The sequence below is a fragment of the Physella acuta genome, unplaced genomic scaffold, assembly GCF_028476545.2.
Source record: "Physella acuta isolate Inbredline_101_S28 unplaced genomic scaffold, ASM2847654v3 ptg001185l, whole genome shotgun sequence".
Classification (NCBI taxonomy): Eukaryota; Metazoa; Mollusca; class Gastropoda; family Physidae; genus Physella; species Physella acuta.
This window is the reverse complement of record NW_026732702.1, coordinates 617-28,522: the sequence shown is the minus strand read 5'-3', so window position 1 is coordinate 28,522 and position 27,906 is coordinate 617. Positions and strand designations below refer to the sequence as shown.

Here is a 27,906-nt window from a genome sequence, read left to right as displayed (position 1 = left end):
TGTATGTTGTCTGTTCGTTGTCTGTATGTTGTCTGTATGTTGTCTGTTCGTTGTCTGTATATTGTCTGTATTTTGTCTGTATGTTGTCTGTATTTCTGTATTTTTTTTTACGCTGTTGCGTTAAATTTGAGATGATATATCTCCAAGTCTTGACAACCACGCATAACTATAACGCGATTTGAAAGGTCAAGGACGAGCTCTGCTCTGAAGCAGACGTGAGGCGTGGTGGTTGTAGTCGATTCAAGAGAGGCCACTCGTGTTATCTCGTCAATAAATGTTGCTAGTTATCTCCCCTTTACTTTACATAATAATCATGCTCAAGAGGCACCTCTGAAGAATATAAATTAAATTTCGGCAGTTTTCATTAGGCATCTCTGGTGGTGGGGGTGATGGGGGGGGGAGGTTAAGTGCCGCCCTTCCCATCCCCCGGACGAAAGAGAAAAAATATATATAATTTTATAGAAAATATATAACCAATGCCCTCTCCCTTTCCTCCTCCCCCCCCCCCTCCCTCACCCTGTAAAAAAAACCACTACGATTACATAATTTTGTGATCGGTTTTTGTGCGTGTGTGTGCAATGTGATGTAACACATGGATATACATGTATAAATGTGGCTGACAGTAACCCACAAATATATGTGTGGCGGATCAGATATAAACTATTTATTTATTTGATTTTTGTAATATCCACACGGAATCCCTCAGGTGTCTGAGTTAATCCCTAATCCACAGTCCAAAAACTGGGACTGCTAATCTGGGTGCTCGAGACCGTAGGACGTCCCTGAGCCTACTCAGCTCTTACGGGTACGTGACTCTAGTATTATGCTGGCCAAAAATATACATTCGTGTGCCAAGGTCAGGTCACTGAAACAGGTGAACTCTACTTCACTTGCTCCATTGGACCCGTAAGGTCCTAAAGGGTACTTAACTGACACACTCCTAAAAAGAAATAAACCGGGAGTGATCTCCCCTAAACTTTCTCGAATATTTTTATATAACTTGGAATATAGACATGACTTTTAATTAAACTTTTAAAAATAGAATAGAATCTCATAGAAAACAGAATTGCGTACCAAGCGAACTACAAAACAAAATGTGCATAATAATGTGCAATATTATTAGTACTTTAAAAATTTGCATGCGTTTTTTAGAAATCGGAAATAGCGTAAATTAGTACTTCCGGTCAACGGAAATTACTCAAAATTTGACAGAAGTAGAGATTTAGATCTTTTACTTACATGTGAAATTTCTTTATCTATCCTAAATAGTACTCAAGTTATAGGCTTTTGAAAAATTCAAAGTAGAAAAGGTACCACTTCCGGTTATCGGAAATCGCTCAAAAGCTGATCAGGATCTACGATTTTGATAAAATACTTATATATGAAATTTCATCAACCTAGCTGTAACGGTACTCAAGTTATCGTGTTTACACACAGACATTCAGACACACACACACACACACACACACACACACACACACACAGACATACGGACAAGATTGCAAAATTATGTTTTTCCGTATCAGTGAGGTGTAAAACGTCGAGATTTGAAAAAATCTCTATTTTTTTTTTTTTTTTGCACGATTACAAAACGCGCTCTATACTTCGTACATACGAGAAAGTAAAAAGAAAATATTTCACCCTAAAACTAACAAGGCCAAATGTTTGTGTATTTTTAGTATCGCTCCCCATCTCAAAGAGACTAAATGCTATATCTATTTTTTATTATGTAACCTCTCCCCCCCCCCCCCACCTCTCCATCTTTCACAGAATATATGCCCGATCCATTTGTACTTATTATGTAATATGTATTCTTGTTCCCCCCCCCTCCCGTCACCCCCCAGGCTACATGCTATACCCATCCCCCCCCCCCCCCCCTCTCCATCTTCCACAGACTATTTGCCAGATCCATGTGTACTTACTATGTAATATGTATTCTCCGCGCCACCCCCCCCCCCATATACTATATGCTGGATCCATTTTTTAAATTTCTGTAACCTCTATTCTCCCCCCCCCCCCCCCCCGCCCCCACAGAGATGTCCCCAGCTTCGGCCTGTACCTATGTATCTACGAGTCCCTGTACCAGACCATGACCCACAACGGCTTCTCCGACTCCAAGGGCGTCACCCCAGCCATCATCTCAGGCGGGGTCGCTGGGTGCGTCTCCTGGGTCTCCACCATGCCATTTGACGTCATCAAGAGCAGACTTCAGGTACGTGGCTCCATCTTGTGTGGCTCCATCTTGTGTGGCTCCATCTTGTGTGGCTCCATCTTGTGTGGCTCCATCTTGTGTGGCTCCATCTTGTGTGGCTCCATCTTGTGTGGCTCCATCTTGTGTGGCTCCATCTTGTGTGGCTCCATCTTGTGTGGCTCCATCTTGTGTGGCTCCATCTTGTGTGGCTCCATCTTGTGTGGCTCCATCTTGTGTGGCTCCATCTTGGGTCGACTTTTTTTTCCCAACAAACATTCTGGTTTCATTATCTTGCCTACTATCACACGTGGAGTGACGAACGTGTGTTATGTTAGTAACGATTAGAGCCTACACCCCCACCCCTCAGAATTGCAGTTTAATTTTTCTTAAAATACGATATTTTTCCAAAATCTTGTCTGAACTCTGTCAACATAGAGTATTTTAATCAATTCCTATTACAATTTATTAAAACAGTTTTCTAAAATGCGAAATAACAGCTAAAATTCGTTTTTCAACATTGCTTTTATATAATGCACCGTCACAAAATTACGACCCTCCCCCTTCCCCCCTACGGTTGTGACGTCATTTATAGACGAACCCTTAGAGACTGTATGAATACATGTTATATTTATAAATATAACAGACTGTGTAGTGACGAAGATATGTTATATTTATAACGATTACAAACTGTAAAAATACATGTTATATTTATAACGATTAGAGACTGTAAAAATACATGTTATATTTATAACGATTAGAGACTTATTAATACCTGTTATATTTATATATAAACCTAACGGTTAGATCGTGCACGAAAAATAATACAGGTTTAGAGGGTGAACGCATATGTTTTATTTTAAAAGATTACAGAATGTATAAATGCATGTTATATTTATGAATATAATGGTTACATATTGCGCGAAAATATTTATAACGGGTTGGGAGTGTACGAATGTTTTATTTTTGCTTATAAATGGGACGGTGTGACCTAGCGGTAGAGCGCTAGACTGCTAACCCGAAAGTCTCGAGTTCGAATCCGTGTTCAAGTCAGTAGAACGTCCCTGGGTCCTCTTAGCTCTGATGTGTGCCTAACTCACGTAAGGAAAAGTATAGGCGCCTTTGCATAGTCCTGACCACACTATCTCGTCATAGGCCTAGATCACAGAAACAAGTGAACTCTACTTCACTTGCCTCGTGGACCGTCAGGTTTGAAAAGGAAACTTTACTTTTTACTTTACTTATACTTATAAAGATTATAAAGTGCACGATTAAATGATGTATAACATTTAAAAAAGTGGGTGAGTGAAGCTTCACAATATAACACCTCCTATATTGATACTGACCCTCCCTTGAATCAATGTTAATATTTTAAAAAATCAAAGTGCCCCCGAGGGCATACTGCACCCCCGCACCCCACGTAGCTACGCCCCTGAATGAACTCAGGAACACATTTTTTTCTAACGGCCATCATGTAGCAAAGACAACTGCAGACGCAGTCAAAAATACTTAACGAATTCAAAACGTGACTTTATTTTCTTCCTCATTTCTTCCTTCCCACCCCCCCCCCCCCCCACCCCCTAAAACTTTTAGAATTCCTTTTTCCACCCCCACCCCTATTCCCACGTTCAACCCCCACGCTAGAAAAAAAAATTTCTACAATTACCCGCTGTAGTAAGTAAACAAACCTGGATTCAATGGTTACAAGACAACAGAAACATGGGATTTCCCCGACTCTATTTATACACTAAGTACAGATCTACAAACTTGGAGTAAATTTCAAAACCATGGCCGTAAAACTTATAGAGAAACATGGGGGGTTTTCCGTGTTTTGTGTACATTAAACTTACAGAATGGAGTTGAGGGGATTAAGTACGTGAACTAATAATAGTTTTGAGAAGCATGTTCTATAGTTAAGGGAACCAGCGACGTAGGCTTGCAGGGGGCGTTGTAAATGGTATCCGGACAAAAGGCCGACACGGACAAAAGGCCGACATGGACAAAAGGCCGACACGGACAAAAGGCCGACATGGACAAAAGGCCGACACGGACAAAAGGCCGACATGGACAAAAGGCCGACACGGACAAAAGGCCGACATGGACAAAAGGCCGACACGGACAAAAGGCCGGCACGGATAAAAGGCCGGCACGGATAAAAGGCCGACACGGACAAAAGGCCGACATGGTCAAAAGCCCGAATGAAATAAGGCCGTAATCTATAGAGCCGACAAGATAAAGGCCGACAAAAAATTAAGGCCGACATCTAAAAGGCCGGCATCCTTCGCTCTTTGATGGTTGTCTCAACTCGTTACATAGAAGGAGCTATGAAAGACAGTAGTGACCATACTACGCAATACTTAGGTTCATGTCGGTCTTTTGTCCGTGTTGGCCTTTTGGATATCGGCCTTTTGTGCTTATATATATATATATATATATATATATATATATATATATATATATATATATATATATATATATATATATATATATATATATATATATATATATTTTATATATATATATATATATATATATATATATATATATATATATATATATATATATATATATATACCATACGATTGTAAAAACATAACATTTTGGTTTAGTAAGAATCGTTAACTTGTAAACTTCCTGAATTCTCCCTTCCTAGAGTTTCTTTCAGGCGCCTATCCGGGAGGGGGGGGGGGGGCACTGAGTATATCAAACTTTCCTCTGGAAGAAATAGACAAAATGTATTTTTTATATAACATAACCAGTGTCCGCCTCACGGAATTGTAAAGCCCCACCTCCCCTTTTTTTCTCATTTTTTTTAAAATAAACCATGCCCCTGTATGCACATAAGGCAACCAAAACACTTTATTTGGATGGGGGTGGTGTACATGTTTTATAGCCGAGGAAACCAACACTAACGTAGATCTACAAGGGAACTTGTTACCACTATACCAAGCTAACCTAACGTTCCCTTACTAGGCGGTCCGTCCTAATCGATCTTGGGAATTGAACTCTGGTCTTTTGGTAAAGTACTCGAGTGCGCTACCACTACATACACACCGCCTCATTTTAAACTTGTATCTTGTTACTAAACTTCATTTCTTATAAAAAATTTACATAAACGACTACTCAATTTACTATAATTGATTACATACAAGGTCATTAATTAAACCATCTTTGCAGGGCCGGCGCTACCTATAAGGCGAACTTGGCGGTCGCCTAGGGCGCTATCCCAAGGGGGGAGGGCGCAAAAATGTGTAATCGCCATTATAAAAAATAATTAATCATAACTAATACCTTTGATTATCTTTTATAAACTATAGACTGGGTAATATATAAATGCGTAGCGATCTATTTCGGCGCACTGGGCGAACTATCAATTTTGCAACCCCACTCTAAATTAGGCCTACATAGGCCTACATTTATTCGCGTTGGTGAAAATGCACACCCACCTCCCTCATTTGGAAAGGTCGGGGCGCTTTTTACCAGTCACTTTGCCTTTTTAATTTGGTGTCACATAATTGTTGTAGAAACGATTAAATAAGTCCGTAATTTACATTTTGAACTTTTATAATTTTAATGTTGATTTAGTGATCGCTCCAGCACATGACGGGGCTTTCCAAAACACGTGCAATTTTGGTTTTTGATAGGGCTTGTAAGTCTCGTTTTTGTGACTTTGATTTAGAAATTTGTTCAGGTGTATAGAAGTGTATAGAGTTTTAAAATGACGGGGTGTTCAAAGCATCGTATTATTTTTATTTGGCGGTTTTTCGTGCAGAGGCGTAGCTAGAAGAGGGCGGGTGGGGCGGCCGCCCCGGGCGCCGACCTTAAGGGGGCGCCAAATTTGGTAGAAAAATAAAATAAGCTTATTCCGAGCTGCATTACAGTCGAATTTAAGAAAATAGAAAGCTACTTACTTCTACGGACGGCTTTCTACTTTGCTTATGTGAAACGGGAAAAAACTATTAACGGTGACTGTGTGTGTGGTGGGGGGGGGGTCCTTTTTCGCTAACGTGGATTAAAATATAAATATGGGGGGCGCAAATTCAATGGTTCGCCGCGGGCGCCGAAAAGGGGTTGCTACGCCTATGTTTTCGTGTAGTTTTTAGGTCTAGTGGAATCTGATTGGTAGTACATGTTTACCGTTATTGTGTATGAGGGGGTCCAGTTAAATCGTTGTTGATTGGGAGTAAGGTGAAGTGATTGGTGAAGTTAATCGAGGTGGTGTCGTAGTTCTAGTTATGTTTATTTTATCCAAGTTGTATATGCATTGTGAATGTAGTAGGGTTTGAGTATATCGAGTAGTCGAGTTTATCGCACGTTGGATGATTTCAATTCAGAACGGAACACCCTACAAGGAAGGGTGGGCGTCCTCTAGGTGAAAAACTTGAGTTTTTTTTTGAGTCTATAATGCCACTCTTAAAGTATTAATATATGGCATTATAAAGCCTGGAATTTATAACTAGCCATAAACTATCTTTTTTTTCAAATTGTTATTTATTAATATTGAAGCAATATTTGTTGCTATGTCATAAGCAGTTCGCGTAATTGAATGTTTTTCCTGTCGTCCCATTATTTTGAGGATCCAAAATTAAGTACAACAAACAAGGAGAAAGAATAAACCAACCTCAACCTTAAACATATGCATGTCATCAATATTGACTAGAAGTATGTTATAATAAAGCTACTGTTTATGCTATCAAACAACCTACAGTTAAGTAAGCATTAGGTAAAATATATTGTTTTGACAAGGTTACATAATGAATATAAACATTATTTATAATGATTATGTAATGAAATGTAAAGAGTTTTATTGTGTTTTTCAACCATGTCTTAGTTAACTTTGGTTAAGTTAGCTATTCTTGTGAAAGTTATTTCCCTTGAATAAAATATTTGTATTTGGTTTTTCAAATGGGAGGTAATTCGTTGATCAACATTCATTTCAAATTCCTCACCTTAGGTTGACAGCTTACTTATAGATACAACTTCAAGTTATTATGTGCTTTTGTAAAAAAAATTATAAAGAGCAGAAGTTCTAAACAAAATACTTTGGTAGTTGTTTTTTTTTTAGCATTATCAAGTTGAAAAAAAAATACATCAGTAGCCGTTGTAGATTACAATACTTAATGTTAGTAGACATACAGTATGAGATAATGCAACTAATGCGTCTAAAATTGTCTTAGTCGCAAATTAATAATCTAATTAATTTAGTGTCTTGTTCATATTTTCACCCTCTCCTAAAAAAATCATATATAACAAGTGTAGGCTGGAATCTATAACATTTGTCAATTTTTATTTTTTTTAAAACAAAAATCGTGACGTAATCACACAATATAGACATTTTACAATTATAACTGAAGCCAGTCAAGCTTTTAACAGGTAAGTTCTGAAACTCACCTTAGGAGGTCTGCAGAGAGCATAACACGACAAGGACTGTGTTTTTTTTCAGTGGTTTTTTTTTTCAGACTTTTTTTTCTCCCTGGAAAGGGAGGGGGGGGGGGAGCTGTTTAAATTTTCGAGTGGGGAGGGGGGCTACTGAGCATATCAAACTTTCCTCTGGAAGAAATAGACAAAATGTATTTTTTATATAACATAACCAGTGTCCGCCTCACGGAATTGTAAAGCCCCCCCCCCCCCCCTTTTTTTATCCTCAATTTTTTTTAAAAATAAACCATGCCCCTGTATACACATAAGGCAGCCAAAACACTTTATTTGGATGGGGGTGGTGTACATGTTCTCTAGCCGAGGGAACCAACACTAAGGTAGATCTACCAGGGAACATGTTCCCACTATACCAGGCTAACCTAACGTTCCCTTACTAGGCGGGCAGTCCTAATCGATCTTGGTAAAGTACTCGAGTACGCTACCACTACATACACACCGCCTCATTTTAAACTTGTATCTTGATACTAAACTTCATTAGTTATAAAATTTTACATAAACGACTACTCAATTTACTATAATTGATTACATACAAGGTCATTAATTAAACCATCTTTGCAGGGCCGGCGCTACCTGTAAGGCGAACTTGGCGGTCGCCTAGGGCGCTATCCCAAGGGGGGAGGGCGCAAATATGTGTAATCGCCATTATCAAAAAAAATTAATTAAAAAAATATTTAATCATAACTAATACCTTTGATTATCTTTTATAAACTATAGACTGGGTAATATATAAAGGCGTAGCGATCTATTTCGGTGCACTGGACGAACTATCAATTTTGCAACCCCACTCTAAATTAGGCCTACATAGGCCTATATTGATTGGCGTTGGTGAAAATGCACACCCTCCTCCCTCATTTGGAAAGGTCGGAGCGCTTTTTACCAGTCACTTTGCCTTTTTAATTTGGTGTCACATAATTTTTGTAGAAACGATTAAATAAGTCCGTAATTTACATTTCGAACTTTTCTAATTGTAATGTTGATTTAGTGATCGCTCCAGTGCATGACGGGACGTTCCAAAACACGTGCAATTTTGGTTTTTGATAGGGCTTGTAAGTCTCGTTTTTCTGACTTTGATTTAGAAATTTGTTCAGGTGTATAGAAGTGTATAGTTTTAAAATGACGGGGTGTTCAAAGCATCGTATTTTTTTTATTTGGCGGTTTTTCGTGCAGAGGCGTAGCTAGAAGAGGACGGGTGGGGCGGCCGCCCCGGGCGCCGACCTTAAGGGGGCGCCAAATTTGGTAGAAAAATAAAATAAGCTTATTCCGAGCTGCATTACAGTCGAATTGAAGAAAATAGAAAGCTACTTATTTCTACGGACGGCTTTCTACTTTGCTTATGTGATACGGGAAAAAACTATTAACGGGTATTGTGTGTGTGGTAGGGGGGGGTCCTTTTTCGCTAACGTGGATTAATATATAAATATGGGGGGCGCAAATTTAATGGTTCGCCGCGGGCGCCGAAAAGGGGTTGCTACGCCTATTGTTTTCGTGTAGTTTTTAGGTCTAGTGGAATCTGATTGGTAGTACATGTTTACCGTTATTGTGTATGAGGGGGTCCAGTTAAATCGTTGTTGATTGGGAGTAAGGTGAAGTGATTGGTGAAGTTAATCGAGGTGGTGTCGTAGTTCTAGTTATGTTTATTTTATCCAAGTTGTATTTGCATTGTGAATGTAGTAGGGTTTGAGTATATCGAGTAGTCGAGTTTATCGCACGTTGGATGATTTCAATTCAGAACGGAACACCCTACAAAGAAGGGTGGGCGTCTCTAGGTGAAAAACTTGAGTTTTTTTATGAATCTATAATGCCACTCTTAAAGTATTAATATAAGACATTATAAATCCTGGAATTTATAACTAGCCATACATTTTCTTTTTTTTTCAAATTGTTATTTATTAATATTGAAGCAATATTTGTTGCTATGTCATAAGCCAGGGGTCGGCAACCTTTTGAAGCGGAAGAGCCAATAGTTACAATTTTCAAAATTTCCCTGGTTTTAAAGAGCCACTAACATTTTTTAATTTCAAATATTTTATTTTTTTATTAAGATTATTAGTATTTGTGCAAGAAGCTGGAGAGCCGCATCTTGATATCAAAAGAGCCGCATGCGGCTCGCGAGCCGCAGGTTGCCGACCCCTGTCATATGCGGTTCGCGTAATTGAATGTTTTTCCTGTCGTCCCATTATTTTGAGGATCCAAAATTAAGTACATCAAACAAGGAGAAAGAATAAACCAACCTCAACCTTAAACACATGCATGTCATCAATATTGACTAGAAGTATGTTATAATAAGGCTACTGTTTATGCTATCAAACAACCTACAGTTAAGTAAGCATTAGGTAAAATATTTTGTTTTGACAAGGTTACATAATGAATATAAACATTATTTATAATGATTATGTAATGAAATGTTAAGAGTTTTATTGTGTTTTTCAACCAAGTCTTAGTTAACTTTGGTTAAGTTAGCTATTCTTGTGAAAGTTATTTCCCTTGAATAAAATTTTTGTATTTGGATTTTCAAATGGGAGATAATTCGTTGATCAACATTCATTTCAAATTCCTCACCTTAGGTTGACAGCTTACTTATAGATACAACTTCAAGTTATTATGTGCTTTTGTAAAAAAAATTATAAAGAGCAGAAGTTCTAAACAAAATACTTTGGTAGTTGTTTTTTTTTAGCATTATCAAGTTGAAAAAAAATACATCAGTAGCCGTTGTAGATTACAATACTTAATGTTAGTAGACATACAGTATGAGATAATGCAACTAATGCGTCTAAAATTGTCTTAGTCGCAAATTAATAATCTAATTAATTTAGTGTCTTGTTCATATTTTCACCCTCTCCTAAAAAAATCATATATAACAAGTGTAGGCTGGAATCTATAACATTTGTCAATTTTTATTTTTTTAAAACAAAAAATCGTGACGTAATCACACAATATAGACATTTTACAATTATAACTGAAGCCAGTCAAGCTTTTAACAGGTAAGTTCTGGAACTCACCTTAGGAGGTCTGCAGAGAGCATAACACGACAAGGACTGTGTTTTTTTTTCAGTGGGTTTTTTTTCCAGACTTTTTTTCTCCCTGGAAAGGGAGGGGGGGGGAGCTGTTTAAATTTTCGAGTGGGGAGGGGGGCTACTGAGCATATCAAAATTTCCTCTGGAAGAAATAGACAAAATGTATTTTTTATATAACATAACCAGTGTCCGCCTCACGGAATTTTAAAGCCCCCCCCCCCCTTTTTTTCCCTCATTTTTAAAAAATAAACCATGCCCCTATATACACATAAGACAACCAAAACACTTTATTTGGATGGGGGTGGTGTACATGTTCTATAGCCGAGGGAACCAACACTAACGAAGATCTACCAGGGAACTTGTTCCCACTATACCAAGCTAACCTAACGTTCCCTTACTAGGCGGTCAGTCCTAATCGATCTTGGGAATTGAACTCTGGTCTTTTGGTTAAGTACTCGAGTACACTACCACTACATACACACCGCCTCATTTTAAACTTGTATCTTGTTACTAAACTTCATTTGTTATAAAAAAAATTACATAAACGACTACTCAATTTACTATAATCGATTACATACAAGGTCATTAATTAAACCATCTTTGCAGGGCCGACGCTACCTATAAGGCGAACTTGGCGGTCGCCTAGGGCGCTATCCCAAGGGGGGGGGGGGGGGGGTGAGGGCGCAAAAATGTGTAATCGCCATTATCAAAAAAAATTAATTAAAAAAATATTTAATCATAACTAATACCTTTGATTATCTTTTATAAACTATAGACTGGGTAATATATAAAGGCGCAGCGATCTATTTCGGCGCACTGGACGAACTATCAATTTTGCAACCCCACTCTAAATTAGGCCTACATAGGCTTACATTTATTCGCGTTGGTGAAAATGCACACCCACCTCCCTCATTTGGAAAGGTCGGGGCGCGTTTTACCAGTCACTTTGCCTTTTTATTTTGGTGTCACGTAATTGTTGTAGAAAACGATTAAATAAGTCCGTAATTTACATTTCGAACTTTTCTAATTTTAATGTTGATTTAGTGATCGCTCCAGTACATGACGGGGCGCTCCAAAACACGTGCAACTTGCGTTTTTTATGAATCTATAATACCACTCTTAAAGTATTCTTCATCTTCTTCTTCGTTCTTGATTATTAGTGTTGATTGGGATCGAGATTTATCTGCCAGTGGGTTTGAACTCGAGACTTTACTCGAATCTATATATCTAATTGACCTGACACAAAATTTGATGGTTGTAGCTTATTTTGGCTAAAATAAAACACACCATTTAATCAGTTTTCACTGCGTAGCCTAGCTGCAGCTGGGAATCGTTTTTCTTGACAACAGGACACAGGGGGATACATTGAAAACTAGCAAGCAGTTGACACGAAGAAGACATGGAGTCTTCTCTTCTTCTTTTTCTTCGTTCTTAATTATTCGTGATAAAGGGGATCGAGATTTATCTGCCAGTGAGATTGAACTCGAGACTTTGTTCGAATTTATCAACCATGAGCTTTTTGCCGCCTCGACCACGCCTCCAACACAATTAAGCGTTACGTGTCAACTGGTTATGCGCCATTGAGGTCATTGACTCCGATTTCAGCCTGCTTTTCTTTTTGGATTTGCTTCCATGGCCTTTGTCCAACCCAGAACAAACTACAAGGCAGCAGTTGTTTGATTTTGGAGTTGTCTCTCCTAGAAGAGTGGCTGTCCCTAGCTAACGAGCCTCTTCTGCCCGAGGGTTCGAACTCGAGACTTTTCGGTTTAGCAACCATGAGCTTTACCGACTCGACCACGCCGACCCCTTCTTAAAGTATATAACATTATAAAGCCTGAAATTTATAACTAGCCATAAACTTTCTTTTTTTTTCAAATTTTTATTTTTTTAATATTTAAACAAAATTTATTGCTATTTCATAAACAGTTCGTGTAATTCAGGGGTCGGCAACCTTTTGAAGCGAAAGAGCCAAAAGTTACAATTTTCAAAATTTCCCTGGTTTTAAAGAGCCAATAACATTTTTTTTATTTCAAGTATTTAATTTTTTTATTAAGATTATTAGTATTTGTTCAAGGAGCTGGAGAGCCGCATCTTGATATCAAAAGAGCCGTATGCGGCTCGCGAACCGCAGGTTGCCGACCCCTGGTGTAATTTAATTTTTTTCAAGGCGTCCCATTTTTTTGGGGTTCCAAAAGTTTTTTTTTATACTTTTATTTGCAATTAAAACAAGTACATCAACATCAAATTTTTTAACATAATTTTGAACACCAAATGAAAACGAAAGGTTTTGCAAATGTACGTAATGAATATTTACATGATGTCATGTATTTGATTATAAAAAATTGCAAAGGATGACAGTAAAAGGGGTGAAGGTCAAATGAAAGTGTCAGAAGTCTGGGTGGGGAGAGGAAAGGAAATTTTTCAGAGAGGGTCAATGGGACAGTGAAGCATTTTCTATGTAGGGAAACAACTTAAGTTGGCTAGTTGAAAGGGTGTTGTAGTGGTCGCATTGAGTTTTCAAAAGGTTGCTGTGTGAAAGATGAGGGGAAGGAGACAAGATTTAGCACTTTAAATAAGTTCTGGATATTGATGTTGCGGTGGGTGGGTTCCAAAAGTATAACAGACACAGGAGTTACAACAATGCCAGCGCAGCATTAAACAATTACATGTCATTAATATTGACTAGAAGTGTGTTATAATAAAGCTACTGTTTATGCTATCAAACAATTTACAGTTAATTAATCATTAGGTAAAATATATTGTTTTGACAAGGCTACATAATTAATATAAATATTATTTATAATGATTATGTAATGAAATTTAAAGAGTTTTATTGTGTTTTTCAACCATGTCTTAGTTAACTTTGGTTAATTTAGCTATTCTTGTGAAAGTTATTTCCCTTGAATAAAATTTTTGTATTTGGATTTTCAAATGGGAGATAATTCGTTGCTTAACTTTACATTCATTTCAAATTCCTCACCTTAGGTTGACAGCTAACTTATAGATACAACTTCAAGTTATTATGTGCTTTTGTAAAAAAATTATAAAGAGCAGAAGTTCTAAACAAAATAGTTTGGTAGTTTTTTTAGCATTATCAAGTTGAAAAAAAACAAATACTTCAGTAGCCGTTGTAGATTACAATACTTGATATTAGTAGACATACAGTACGGGATAATGCAACTAAAATTGTCTTAGTCGCAAATTAATAATCTAATTAATTTAGTGTCTTGTTCATATTTTCACCCTCTCCTAAAAAATTCATATATAACAAGTGTAGGCTGGAATCTATAACATGTGTCAATTTTTATTTTTCAAAAACAAAAAAAAAATCGTGACATAATCACACAATACAGACATTTTACAATTGTAACTGAAGCCAGTCAAGCTATTAACAGGTAAGTTCCGTTCTGGAACTCACCTTAGGAGGTCTGCAGAGAGTTCAACACGACAAAAACTGTGTCTTTTTCAGTGGGTATTTTTTCCAGACTTTTTTCTCCCTGGAAAGAGGGAAGGGGGGGGGGGGGCTGTTTAAATTTTCGAGTGGGGAGGGGGCAGAGTTTCTTCCAGGCATCTCTTCGGGGGGGCTTCGCCCCCCCCCCCCCCCCCGAAAAATTTTTACCGCCCCCCCCCCCCCCCCCCGAACGAAATGAACTTTATATAATTTATATAGAAAATATATACTTTTAACAGTGTCCGCCCCCCCCGAAGAAAGTTTACCGCCCCCCCCCCCCCGAAGATTTCAAGTGCCCCCCCGGAGAAAAAAGTCTGGAAGAAACACTGGGAGGGGGGCTATGTAAAGTAGACTCTTGGACTTGGCAACAATTTCAATAGAATGTGATTACGTTTCCACAATGGAATTGAAGGAATTAGTACAAACTTTTGCGACGTAGGAGGTAAGTTAAAATTGATTTTGATGTCTACGTATACTGTTTATGCGATTTATAATAAACTAAGATGTACTGTTTAATTGTTTTCTTATACATATGGTTTATTAATTAATTTGTATAAAAGGGGGCGTTTTAATAAGTTTTGCCTAGGGCTCTAAATAACCGGGCGCCGGCACTGCATCATTGCACTATGCCCACGACACTAACATAAAATATTAAATGTAGGTGTCACGCTAAAAAAAAAAAACGGATGACAGTTTATGACGTCACAGTAGTCCGGTTTCACTAGCGTGGCGGTGGATTCACATCCGGGTCTGGTGTAATCGATCCGCTTCTTGCACGTTGGTTTCGTTTCACTTCAGCCGGTTCAAGTTTTTAAAAATTTTGTTTGCACGGAAACCGAGTCTACAATCTACGCCACGAGATAACGTGGCCGTGGTGTAACCTCACATTCTTTCCTATGCCACGTGGGGGAAGGGGGGAGGAGGGGAGGTCTAGTTTGTAGGGGAATACAGTAAATGAACAGAGTTTCTTCCAGGCATCCCCCCTAACGAAATGGAGTTTATACAGAAAATATATACTATTACAAGTGCCCCCCCCCCCCGGAGAAAAAAAGTCTGAAAGAAACACTGTAAATAAAGTGTACGACCACATAATAATACGTTTGTACACACACTCGAACGCACGTACACATACTAGAACACGTGTACACAAATGCAGCTGCAATAGTATTAGCACAGCAAACAAAATTTCCTATAGCATCAGCAACAGTAACAATCTAGCAAATATCCAGTAACAATCTAGCAAATAGCCAGTAACAATAATTTCTACGGTAACTAACACGATTCCTTCACGTTTTATTTTAAAAATAAACACCGGAAGTCAAAAGATCTAAAAGGTACTAAATTTATACTCACTCTTGATCTATTTTTAACACTGTGTGCTCTTTTATCTGCCTCAATGTTAACTTTTAACGTTTAAACAAATAGCATGCGTGTGTAAGTGTACGGGGAAATCCCGGAAACTAGCTGGCTGAGATAAGTCTATTTTTAAATTTATTTTATATCTTTCAACTTCAGATGCAACTTTCTTTTTGTTTGTTACATCTACGTCACTTGGCTCGTGGGAATTCCTTTAAAAGTTTATTTTTAAAGAAATCTAATCTGTATACGCTCAGAGTTTCTTCCATGCATCTCTTCGTGGAGGGGGGGGGAGAGAAATAAAGTCTACTCTACCAACCACCACCCCCCACCCCCGAACGAAATGGAATATATATATATATATATATATATATATATATATATATATATATATATATATATATATATTCTGGATTTTTTAGGGACTGTAGGACAGATTATGCATCTGTGAGAAAGACTATCTGACTATCTGGAGCTTCAGGGTGCTCTAACAGGAGATTTGCTGCATGTTCTAAAGCTTCTCTCTCTGCTCTAAAATAGCCTGTGGTTATTGAATTTTCTAAGCTTTCTCCGTTTCGCCATTCAATAAGGACTCCAGCCCCGCCATTTTTTGGTTGAATCTAAAGATGAGCCATCTGTGTATACTCCAGTGGCGTAGCGAGGTCGGGTGTCATCCGGTGCGGCACTTAATGGTGTCACCCCCCAAAGGCGTAGCGACCCTTCCCGGGGATTTGCCCCCCCCCCCTCAAACTTTCGATTTGCGTCACCCCCCTAAATGGTGTCACCCGGTGCGGTCCGCACCCCTCGCCCCCCCCCCCCCCCCCTCGCTACGCCTCTGGTATACTCTAATCCAAATATTTGGTCTGAAAAGTGGAACGTAACTTGCCACTTTACTTTAACTACTATTTATTGCGTCTCTCTGTAGTTATTCTGTTGTAAGCACATGTTTTTTTTTTTTTTTTATGGTTGATATAAAACTATTATCATTTCATATAGGATAAATTAAATGTATAGAAACATACAAACATACCTATACAATATTTTTCTACTGTTCTTGCGTCCAAATTAAATTATAAACCTTTCGATTCTGCTTATGTAAAAATTTTAAACCGAAAAGTTCTTTTTAAATGTTTCTTTTCTTTTTTCTTAAGTCGTTAAAATATTACTGACAACTATATAAATATATAGAATATAAATAAAATATAAATAAAAAATAAATAATCCTAGACAATAAATCACAGCCGGAATTAATAATTGTTATTTTAAGGGTTGTTTTTATTTTTATAACCTTATCTATTTTTATTATTGCGCGTGTATAGGTTTAAAACAACGTGTAGATTTAAGTCTAGTACAAATTTGATAGGGATAGTTTATCAACGCTACTATTTTTACCCCGCACCGCTTCGTTTGACGTCTGAGGACAATACAAGGGGCTCAATCCGCCGGAAACCCCTGAGTTTCGGTTTACTGAGATAATAAAAAAAACACGAAATGTCTTACTTTCATAGCGGCGTACGTTTATGATTTCTGCTTGGCTAGGCTACTGGTTAGGTTACGGAAGACAGCCGACACTGAACTTTAACCTTTGAACTGATATGACGTAGTGTTCAACTTAGACCTCGAATATATACTGCCGGTTTATAAAAATTACAGTTACATCCTGATTTAATTTAGATAATGTGTAGTAGCTAAGAATCTTAGCCTAAGATTAGTGAAAGGTTCACGATCAGTGTCTCTTCCAGACATTTTTCTCCGGGGGGGGGGGGGGGGGGGGGGAGAGACTTGCCTCAAGGGGGGGGGGGGGCGGCGGACACTGTTAAAAGTATATATTTTCTATATAAATTTCATTTCGTTCGGGGGGTAGACTTTCTTCGGGGGGGGGGGGGGGGGGATTTGTTTTCATTTTTTTTTTAGTAATAACAGTTTTTTTTTTAAGGAGTGTGTTTTATGGTTAGTTTTGATAAAGTTTCTTGTTAGGAACAAGTTTAAGGATTAGTGTGGATATATCACACTCGACATCGTTCAAGTTATAGTCGTAGAACAGTTACGTAAGAGTTCAGTTTCTTCTAGGTGTCTCTTCGGAAGGCGGTGTGGTCAAAGGCCAGGCCTCGAGTTCGGATCACGTATGGGACTTGTAATTGCAGGGCGCTTCTGATGAATACCTGACTCATGTTAGGTTACTATTCCTTCTTATGCCAAGGTCATTGAAAGACGTCGTCCCCCCCCCCCCTCCACACACACAATCACACACATACACGCCGAATGAATTAGAAATAATATATAAATACATATAAAGTAAATACTTTAACCGGTGCCCGCCCCCCTCCCACCCCTAATTTTAAAAAATCTCTGCAAGAAACAATTTAAAAGTTTCCTAGTGAAGGGGGGGGGGGGGGGTGTCTCAATAAAGAGTTAAAGATTTGTATCCAGTGGCGTAGGCAGGGGGGGGGGGTTGGGGTGTCATAACCCCCCCCATAGACCCCTCCGTATATATGTAAAGTATGAGGGGGTGCAAATCAAAAGTTTGAGGGGGGGGGTGCAAATCAAAAGTCTGAGGGGGTGCAAATCGAAAGTTTGAGGGGGGTGCAAATCAAAAGTCTGAGTAAAAATTGGACCCCCCCCCCTTGAGACGATACTGGCTAGGCCACTGTTTGTATCTCGTCAGACTATAATAGGTGCCCATGGTTTGGCTTGGTTTTAGAGTAGCGCAGCGCGCAACTTATCATCAGAGGCGTAGCGACCCTTCCCGGCGCCCGGGGACAAACTTTTTACCCCCCCCCCCACCCCCTCAAACTTTTGATTTGCACCCCCCTCAAACTTTCAATTTATTTTTCCAACCCATTTTGGCGCCCCCTAAGGTCGGCGCCCGGGAACATATGTCTTCGTCCCCCCCCCCCCCCACCCCCTCGCTACGCTACTGCTTATCATGATTCAATTTAGATTCCTATTGGTACTGTCTGGGTGCTAGATTAAAAGCGTCGTTCGAAGAAAAAAGCCAAGTTCCACTATAAGAACTAACGATCCATAGAGAAGATGAACTAGAGTTCATGTTTCCTGACCTCGGAATATGAAGAGATGGTGTATCAGTACTAAATTCAGCAGAATATTTACTTTCCCCAACATAAGTCAGGTACCCATCAGAGCTGGGTGGACTCATGGGTCGCCCTGCAGTCACGAAGCCAAATCGAGATCCGAACTCTTCTACCTTCGAGCTAGCAGCCGAACGCGGTATCATTCGACCACACCGCTCCATTACATCGTCACTTGCGCACGTTTTTTTTTTTTTTCCCACCGCAACACAGATTTTTTTCTGTTGTGCGGGGGTGGTCTTATTTTTCCGGATTATAGAAATTTTCCTTTAGAATTTTTTTTTTCTAAATTGTAAACTGCAAGACATAATTCCAGGGGGTGGTTTAACTTGATTTTTTAAAATTATTATGGGGGGGGGGGGGGGTTGTAAATTGTAAACGGAAGTAGAACACGTTCATATTTTTGTGGGTGTGGGCGGCATCTTTGTTATTTTCCAGAACTAGTTGACCTGTTCACCCAAGCGTGGGTACATGAGCAGACATAAAGGAAAGAAAAAATAACCACCCCCAATTTTTCCTACATTTGCTTGAATAAATGGTAGAGTTAGAAGTAATCAGTTGAGATATTTCTACTTTACAAGTTTCGCCAGTGCATTCGTCGTTTTTTTTTCGTCAAGTTTCTTCGTGGATGGCTCTTGTAGAACTTCCTTATGGGCCGGAGGGGGGGGGAGCTTTTAAAGTAAATATTTTCCATATTAATTATGTAATTTTTCTATTTTATCATGGTGGGGGAGGCTGCGTTGGACGAGCTTTTGGAGGCAATCACCCCTTCCCATCTGGGGAGAGATGCCTGAAAGAAACACCGAGTCCAATGCCTAGTAGCTAAGTTTGCACCCATAGCGGCCTACATTCATATCGAATTATTTAAGACTATTACTTTATACATATGTTGTAAAAAGATTATTTTTTTTAAATTTCCTCACATTTTGTATATTTTTTAAACCTCGGGTTGTTTTTTTTTTGTTTTTTTTTTTTTTGTTTTTTTTTTTTTTTTTTGTAATTTTTAAACTAGTGATGAAAAGTCCTTTTTTTTTTACCCATTCTGAACCATGTGAAGTGAAATGGTTGCAACAATATTTGTATTTCTAGGTTGATCAAGTGAATGGATTTTTTTTCCGCTATTTTCGGGAAATGAGGAGGGGGATCATTTGAAACTTCCGTCGGGGGGCACTTCAAATTTCCGGGGAGAGGGCGGGACACTTCTTGAATTATAAATTTTCTATATTCATTTTATACATATGTGTATGTGTGTGTATTTGTGTGTGTGTGTTTATTTTCTATTTCGTCCGTGGAGGGGTGGTGGACACAATCCCGGGGAGGGGGGGGGGGGCTTTCCAAAGAGATGCATGAAAGTAACTCTGTACCTGAAGCGGTTGCAAAATTTCTGTCCCTATCCTGATCCCGTCAAGTGGCTACAACAATATTTATATTTACCGCCCTACTTTATACCACAAGAGGTCAAAGGGCACCCGCGTTGTTTGTCTCAAGTCGGAAGCCGCCCACCGCTGACCTTGACCCAGGCCTCCCACAGGTGACCTTGACCCACGTCACTAACATAGTTGCCCTATATCTCACCGTTAATGACACCCCGAAGTGTTTTTTTTATTGCGATTTGACACACGATTTACGGAGGAGGGGAAAAAAGAATGAACGTTTTTTTTTAAGGAATTTGAAAATAGTTATATTGTTTCTAAAACTAAAAATATTTTTTTCTTGTATTCTTTAGACATCGATAAGAAAAATTTAAAGTAGCCCTTTGACGATCTAAGAGGTAGGTGAAGTAGAGTGTATCTCTTCTTCGGCCTAGGCCTTTAAAGGGTCAACACTAACCGCGGGTTGTTTACTTTTTTCTTTAATTAGGAGCAGTGGCGGAACTAGAAAAAATGGGCCACCCCGCAAAAAATTTTTTTGGGCCCCATATATATATATATATATATATATATATATATATATATATATATATATATATATATATATATATATATATATATATATATATATATATTTATATATATATATATATATATATATATATATATATATTAAAAAATGGGATCCTATATACGAAAATACGAAATACGTACATAGAATACTCAATACGGGCTTGACCGAAATTCGAAAAATAGTTAAAATTCTTAGTTTTTATTTTAAATTAAAATATGTTAAACATCACATAATTTGTGTGTGTGCTATTGGCGTGCTTTGAAATTCTCTGTTTTAATGTCTGACATAGTGCTTTCTAAATTACAAGTCGGTCAAAAGAATATGAAGCAGAAAAGCTTTGTATGTGTAATGGTTTCTCGCCTTATGATTATTTTTATGTTTTTAGTATTTATATTATTAGTTTTTAATACATTTCCTTTTTAATTTGTTTAGTGCAAATCTATTAAAAATTTCTTAAGAGCACACATATTTAACTATTTAAAAAAGGGAAATAAGTCATGGGAGTGGTTAGAACGTTTGCCTATCTTTCACACTACAAGTCATGTAGCCTACTTTTTTTTCCTTTACGAAATAGCATATGTTAGCTACTGTAGAACATCACTACTGTATTAGATCTGTTTTGTTTTTACTAGAAAATTATTTTTTACTATAAAAAATTGATTATGGTCTCTGGGCCCCTAAACGGCCTGCCCCCCCCCCCCGCATTGCGGGGTCTGGCGGCACTGTAGTTCCGCCCCTGATTAGGAGGGGTGGACTCGGGGCGTCTTGCGGACATTAGTACGGGATCCGAACTCGAGACGTTCTGTTTAGCAGTTGTGCGCTCTAATATGTTTATACTACGACATGTATACAATACACGTCAAGAAAAAAAAAATTCCATATGTTAATTTTATTCCAACATGTAGGCATATAGTTAATTATTACAAAGCTGTTGTTTTTTTCCAGACATGTAGAGTATACATGTTGCAAGTGTTAACACGGGTTAACAAACAGTGGCGTCGCTAGGTCGGGTGTTAAGTGCGGCACTTGTTTGTCCCCCCCCCCCAAAGAAACAAAGTATATATATATATATATATATATATATATATATATATATATATATATATATATATATATATATATATATATATATATATATATATATGTGTGTGTGTGTGTCGGCCTACATAGGCCTATAATTTAACTATATGACACATACGCGTAAATGTATGTTTATAAGCTTTAATCGCTGCAGACTTCATATAGTAACAAGGTTTTTTCTATAGTCTGTTAATAATGCAGTTTTATGTAGCGTTGTTTTCTCTAAAGTTAGCACGTTTACGTCAAGGTGTCACCCTCACCCTCTTGTAATAATTGTCGACTTGTACTTATTTAATTTTAATTAATCATTAATGGAACTGGCAAAAAAAAAGCATTTTTCTTTTCTATATTTTACAATTTTTTTGCCTTGGTGTCACCCCCTTAAATGGTGCCACCCAATACGGCCCGCACCCCCCCGCCCCGCCCTCGCTACGCCTCTGGTAACAAAGTGCCACATAAGTACACTATATACGGTGGGGGGGGAGAGAGAGAGAGAAAGCGGGGTATGAACAACTTTGTAGATTCTGACTGAAGTGTTTAAAAAAAAAAAAGTCTAAACTTATGAAAGAAGTTTTAAATCTGAAGTATAAAAGCACATGACTTAAAAGCACATGACTTGTCATATGTGGGAAGATTTTGAATGATCTTGGGAGAAGGTCAGACGTCGGAAGTGACGTCACGAGGCCACTACGAAGCGTAACGGTAGACCTCGTTGACAACTTGACGAAGCTTGAAAAGTGGGCCAGGGTTCGTTCGGTTGTGACTTGGGTAGTCAGGGGCTGTGTGTGGGAGGGTTGTGTGTGTGTGTGGGGGGGGGGGTGAAGGGGGTCTTTTTACTTTAGGTCATTATTTTCAACATTTGTGGGGTGCCTTGGCAATTCACTTTTTTTTAAAAAATGTAATTTGTTATTTACCTTTTAGCGTTGACAACAAGGTTTCCTTTTTTCCGAGGAGTACATTCGGTAACTTTCCGGGATTTTTATTAAATATTCCCCAACAAAACCCTGAATAAACCAGCTCTACTAGTGATTTTAAGGGCTGTTTTAAGGTCATTGTTTTTTTTTTCAGTTAGCATGTTCACCCCCGACACACACACACAACAGGAGTATTTACCATTTACCCCCCCCCCCCCCACACACACACACCAGAACATGTTCATCCCCCCCTCCACACACACACATACACCGGAGCATGTTCATCTCGACACACACAACAGGAGCATTTACCATTTCCCCCCCCCCCCTCCACACACACACACATACACCGGAGCATGTTCATCCCCCCCACCACACACACACTCCAGATCATGTTCATCCCCCCCCCCTCACACACACGGATCATGTTTCCCCCTCCTTCCCCCCCCCCCCCACACACACTGGAGCATTTATCAGCCGCTAAACACAGAGGCGTAGCTGAGACAGGGTAGGTAGAGCAGCCTCTGAAGGCGTCGACCCTAGTGGGGCGCCAAACGGGGTAGAACTAAATAAAAAGCCCTTTTTGAGCTGCATTACTCCGATCCCACCCCTTGAAATTTTAAGAGCGATCCCCCACCCCTACTCAGTTTTAAGTTCCGACCCCACCCCCCTCGTCTCGGAGAGAAAAATGTCTGAAAGAATGCCCAGACTCACTCTTCACATATCTATTTCTCCCGTTCTTATATATCTTATTGCTACCCCCCCCCCCCTCCCACCATCACGCACGTTTTTCAAGATCGTTTTTTTTTAATATCTAAAAAAAACAGTCATCTCCATGTTTGATTCAACCCTTATTTGTTGAAATCCATCTTTTTAAGTTTTTCTCTTTCTATTTTTAACCCAGGTCGACCATGGCGGACGGTACGACGGCTTATGGGACTGCGTGTACAAGACCGTCAAAAACGGCGGCATCAGCGTGTTGTTCCGGGGCACCGTCATCACCGTCATTCGGGCGTTTCCGGTCAACGCCGTGACCTTCCTCGTGTACTCGCAGCTGTTGAAAGAGCTCAACGCTTTCAACCCTCCCAAGCGAATGAGGACAATCACGCCGGCAGAGTGACCCCTAAAGTGACCCACGATGACCCATTTCGACCCGACTGATTGTTGTTTTTGTTTTTTGTTTTTTCTCAGGGATTTTGTTCTAGTCTAAGTAGCAACAACAAATTGTCATTTATTTAATATCATGTTGTTTATACTTGAATAAATCTCATATGTCATTTATGAATGTAATAATATAATGTGTAATTTATAAATTAATAAATACCACATATTTGTTTATGTATTAAGTATAAAAGTTTTCTATTTAGGGCAGTAATGGCCAAACTGTCGAAGTTAAGATTTTGGCCAGCAAAGTCCAAAATGTCGAAGTTAAGATTTTGGCCAGCATAGTCTAAATTGTCGAAGTTAAGATTTTGGCCAGCAAAGTCCAAATTGTCGAAGTTAAGATTTTGGCCAGCAAAGTCAAAATTGTCGAAGTTAAGATTTTGGCCAGCAAAGTTCTAAATTGTAGAAGTTAAGATTTTGGCCAGCAAAGTTCTAAATTGTAGAAGTTAAGATTTTGGGCAGCAAAGTCTAAATTGCCGAAGTTAAGATTTTGTCAAGCAAAGTCTAAATTGTCTAGATTAAGATTATGGCCAGCAAAATCCAAATTGTTGAGGTTAAGATTTTGGCAAGCAAAGTCTAAATTGCCGAAGTTAAGTGATTTTCCGTCTAAGTTATTAGGAGTTCTAGAATGACATACTACGCTGCAAGTCTAAGGATGCTCCTACAACTAGTACAGACTCTACAGTTGAACTGCATCCTAGAATAAAAAAAATAGCTAGCCCTGATCCTTGTCGTGAAACTTACCTTACCGTAACCAGAAGAGTGAAGTATCGTTAACTTGTGACGTTAATTAGCTGGTGTGTCTAACTGATTAATTAATGGTCCGGCTGGCGGCAGTGTTATGCATATTAAATTAAAATATAATTTAGTTTGTAGAACTGACGGTCCTGGTGGTGAAGTAGAGTTCACCAGTTTATGTAACCTCGGCATATGAAGAGATAGTGTGGTCAGCGCTATGCCCAGCCGCCTTGACTTTCCCTAACGTGAGTTAAGTACGCATCAGAGCTGGAAGACACAGTGCCGTTCTACTGACACTAACCCGGGATTCGAACTCGAGACTTTCGGGGTAGCCGTCGTGTGCTCCGCCATCAGAGTTTCTTCCAGGCATCTCGAAGGAAGTCTCCCCCCCCCCCCCCCCCACAACAAAGTGGAATTTATATAGAAAATATATATACTTTTACCAGTGTCGTCGTCCCCCGTCTCCCATCCCCCTGGAGAAAAAAAAGTCTGAAAGAAACACTCTCCACCATCCGACCGCGCCATAACGACTAGCAGCAAGTGTTCATTTTTTAAAGATAAAAGATTAGGTAACAGGCCGAAATATTTCATTGAAAATTGTAAACTTTTTATTTTATTTTTTCGAAAGAGGAAAAATTGATGATAGTAGACTGGTTATAGGGCGTTGACAGTTTTAAATCCGGTCCTGCTTAAACTTTATAGGAAAAGAACGATTCATTACATGGATGCTCATTTTAAAAATCATCATTGGTATTTAGGTCAGGGTGTGAATCATCGAATCGAATGTGGGTAGGCATCGACCTAGTCATCAATAGTTGTTTGTTTTTTTTTAATATTCTTTCACTGCGCTTCTTTTCTATTGACCGCTGAGTCACGCGACAAGCGCGCGACACTGTGACATGCGCATTGCGCCATACGCGGCGGCTGTTACGGCGAGCGGGGTGAAAACAGACGAGGGCAGACAAAACCAAATGTCGGTGAGATGGGTGAGAACGCTGTGTCGCTGTATAAAAATATGGAAGAATTTTAAAAAAAATATTACGGCCTGTGGTTAATAAACAGCTTAAGGCAGAATGCTCGCGCAGGTGTTAGGCACTAGGGTATGCAAATGAATCCCGCGGTTAGGCATTCCTTACTCCCATACTGTCTATAAATAAAGTCATATTTCTAAGAAAGAGGGGAGGGGGGGTTCAAACTTTTGTGACGATGTCTGGGGTTCAGAAAAGATAGTCCAATTGTATCATTTTTAAAAAAGAAAAACAAGATTAAGCAGTTATTTCATTTTTTAGACATTGGTCCAATTCAGTTAATATTTTAGAAAGATAATGAAAGGGGGGGGGTGTAAAAAAGGGTGACGTCATTATGAACGAGACCTTAGAATTACTAGGCTAAAATTGGCTGTCTGAAAATTAATATACTCTTAAACTGGCCGTCTGAAAATTAATATAATCTTAAATTGGCTGTCTGAAAATTAATATTCTCTTAAATTGGCTGTCTGAAAATTAATATACCTCTTAGATTGGCCTTCTGAAAATTAATATTCTCTATGATTGGCCGTCTGAAAATTAATATTCTCTTAAATTGGCTGTCTGAAAATTAATATACTCTTAGTCTTAGATTGGCCGTCGGAAAATTAATATACTTTTAGATTGGCCGTCTGAAAATTAATATATTCTTAGATTGGCTGTCTAAAATTGAAGACAATCTAAAATTGACTGTCTATTGAGGAGGAAAGTAAGAAACAGGATTTTTAAAATGTTGAATTGCATCAGATGTAAATAGCGTAAACTTGTTTGAGAATGTTGGTTATTCTAAAAGGGATGGTATGGAGATCAAAGACTTCGCTCCGGGGAAGGGTAGAGATGGGGGTGCGAGAGGTGTATTTTCGATTTGATGGCGTCATTTTAGATTCAATACCACTTTGCATATTTCTTATTCTTATTATCAATCTTGGTGGTTTCGGGTAAGTATTTGCACCGTTTTGACTGACATTCGTACTCAGCTTCACATATTTTTATTGTCCAAAAAATAGTGGTCAGTACCAAAGTGGAGATCGGGCATAAAATCAATGACGCTTTCCGTAGCTAAGGTACCCTCATTGTTCACATCAATGCTCCACGAAGGCGTAGTTTTTTTTTTTTTTTTTTTTCTTGTTTGCTTCTACAATGGCAATTGAGCTTCCTGCTATAAAAATGTAGGCCTACAGTAGAAATTTTTTTCACATCCTAATTTTTTTTTTAAAGTAGTTTGGTTGAGTATACACCCCCCCCCCCTCCACACGCACACCTACGCGCACACAGAGAGGAGAGAGAGAGAGCAAAAACTTAGCTTTCATCTCAGTTTTCTTCGGTTGCCTCTCAGTACGATTATCTGGACACATTGGTGTCCGTAAAGAAATCACAGAGGTATCTCAGCAAGACTTGCTTTTATTTTATACGTGAAACAAGATACTCACGATAGTCAAATGATGATACTCACACATTCTGTTGATCACCCCAGTGGCGTAGGCAAGGGGGGGGGTGGTGGTTATAAACCCCTCCCATGGACTCACAGCCCTGTGAGTATATATGTATATATATATATATATATATATATATATATATATATATATATATATATATATATATATATATATATATATATATATATATATATATATATATGATTTTATACATATGGAAAAATATTTGAACCCCTCCCATGACCAATTCCTGGCTACGCCACTGGATCACCCACCTTCAAGCAAGTCAAAGGCGAATTTTCAAAATGAAATAAATTGTGAACACCAGCAACATTTTCTTCAGTATTTAAAAAAAAGTATGAATAAAAACATGTCAGAAATGGCTGTGAGTAAAGTTGACAAGCTGGGTGGGGGTACAGGTCACTTTCAGACATTTCTCTTCGGGGCAGTGTTTCTTCCAGACTTTTTTTCTCGAAGGGGGGGGGGGGGGGGGGCACTTGAAATTTTCGAGGGGGGATAGGTTAGGTTTGCCTGTCGTCCCTACTGGGACATAGGCCGCTGACAAGGAGGGGGGGGGCGGACTACAATTTTCGGGGGTGGGTGGGGGCGGCCACTGTTAAAAGTATATATTTTCTATATGAATTCCATTTCGTTCGTGGGGTGGGGGGGTGCTAGACTTTCTTTGAGGGGGGGGGGCAGAGCCCCCCGAAGAGATGCCTGGAAGAAAACTCTGCTTCGGGGGAGGGATATATCCGCACCCCCCTCCCCTGAAGAACGTCTACCCAGAGTTTCTTCCAGGCATCTCTTCGGGGGGAGGGGGATTCGCCCCCCCCCGAACGAAATGAAATTTATATAATTTATATAGAAAAATATATACTTTTAACAGTGTCCCCCCCCCCCCCCCGAAGGAAAGTCTACCGCCCCCCCGAAAATTTCAAGTGCCCCCCCCCCCCCCCCGGAGAAAAAAGTCTAGAAGAAACACTGCGTCTACCGCACGCCCCCTCCCTTCCTCCCTCCCCCGAAGAGATGTCTAAAAGAAACTCTGGGGGGGGGGGGCACTTGAAACTT

General features: G+C 39.0%; 1 protein-coding gene across 1 annotated transcript in view; it reads left to right on the top strand.

The window, feature by feature from the left end:
• Nucleotides 1-23,805, top strand: part of LOC131956919 (solute carrier family 25 member 45) — a 36,207-nt gene extending 12,402 nt beyond the window's left edge. The window contains exons 8-9 of the mRNA XM_059321552.1: nt 2,035-2,212; nt 23,380-23,805. Of these exons, the coding sequence (XP_059177535.1) occupies nt 2,035-2,212; nt 23,380-23,595 (394 nt within the window). The 3' untranslated portion in view covers nt 23,596-23,805. The remainder of the gene's footprint in view (nt 1-2,034; nt 2,213-23,379) is intronic.
• Nucleotides 23,806-27,906: the final 4,101 nt, after the last annotated feature.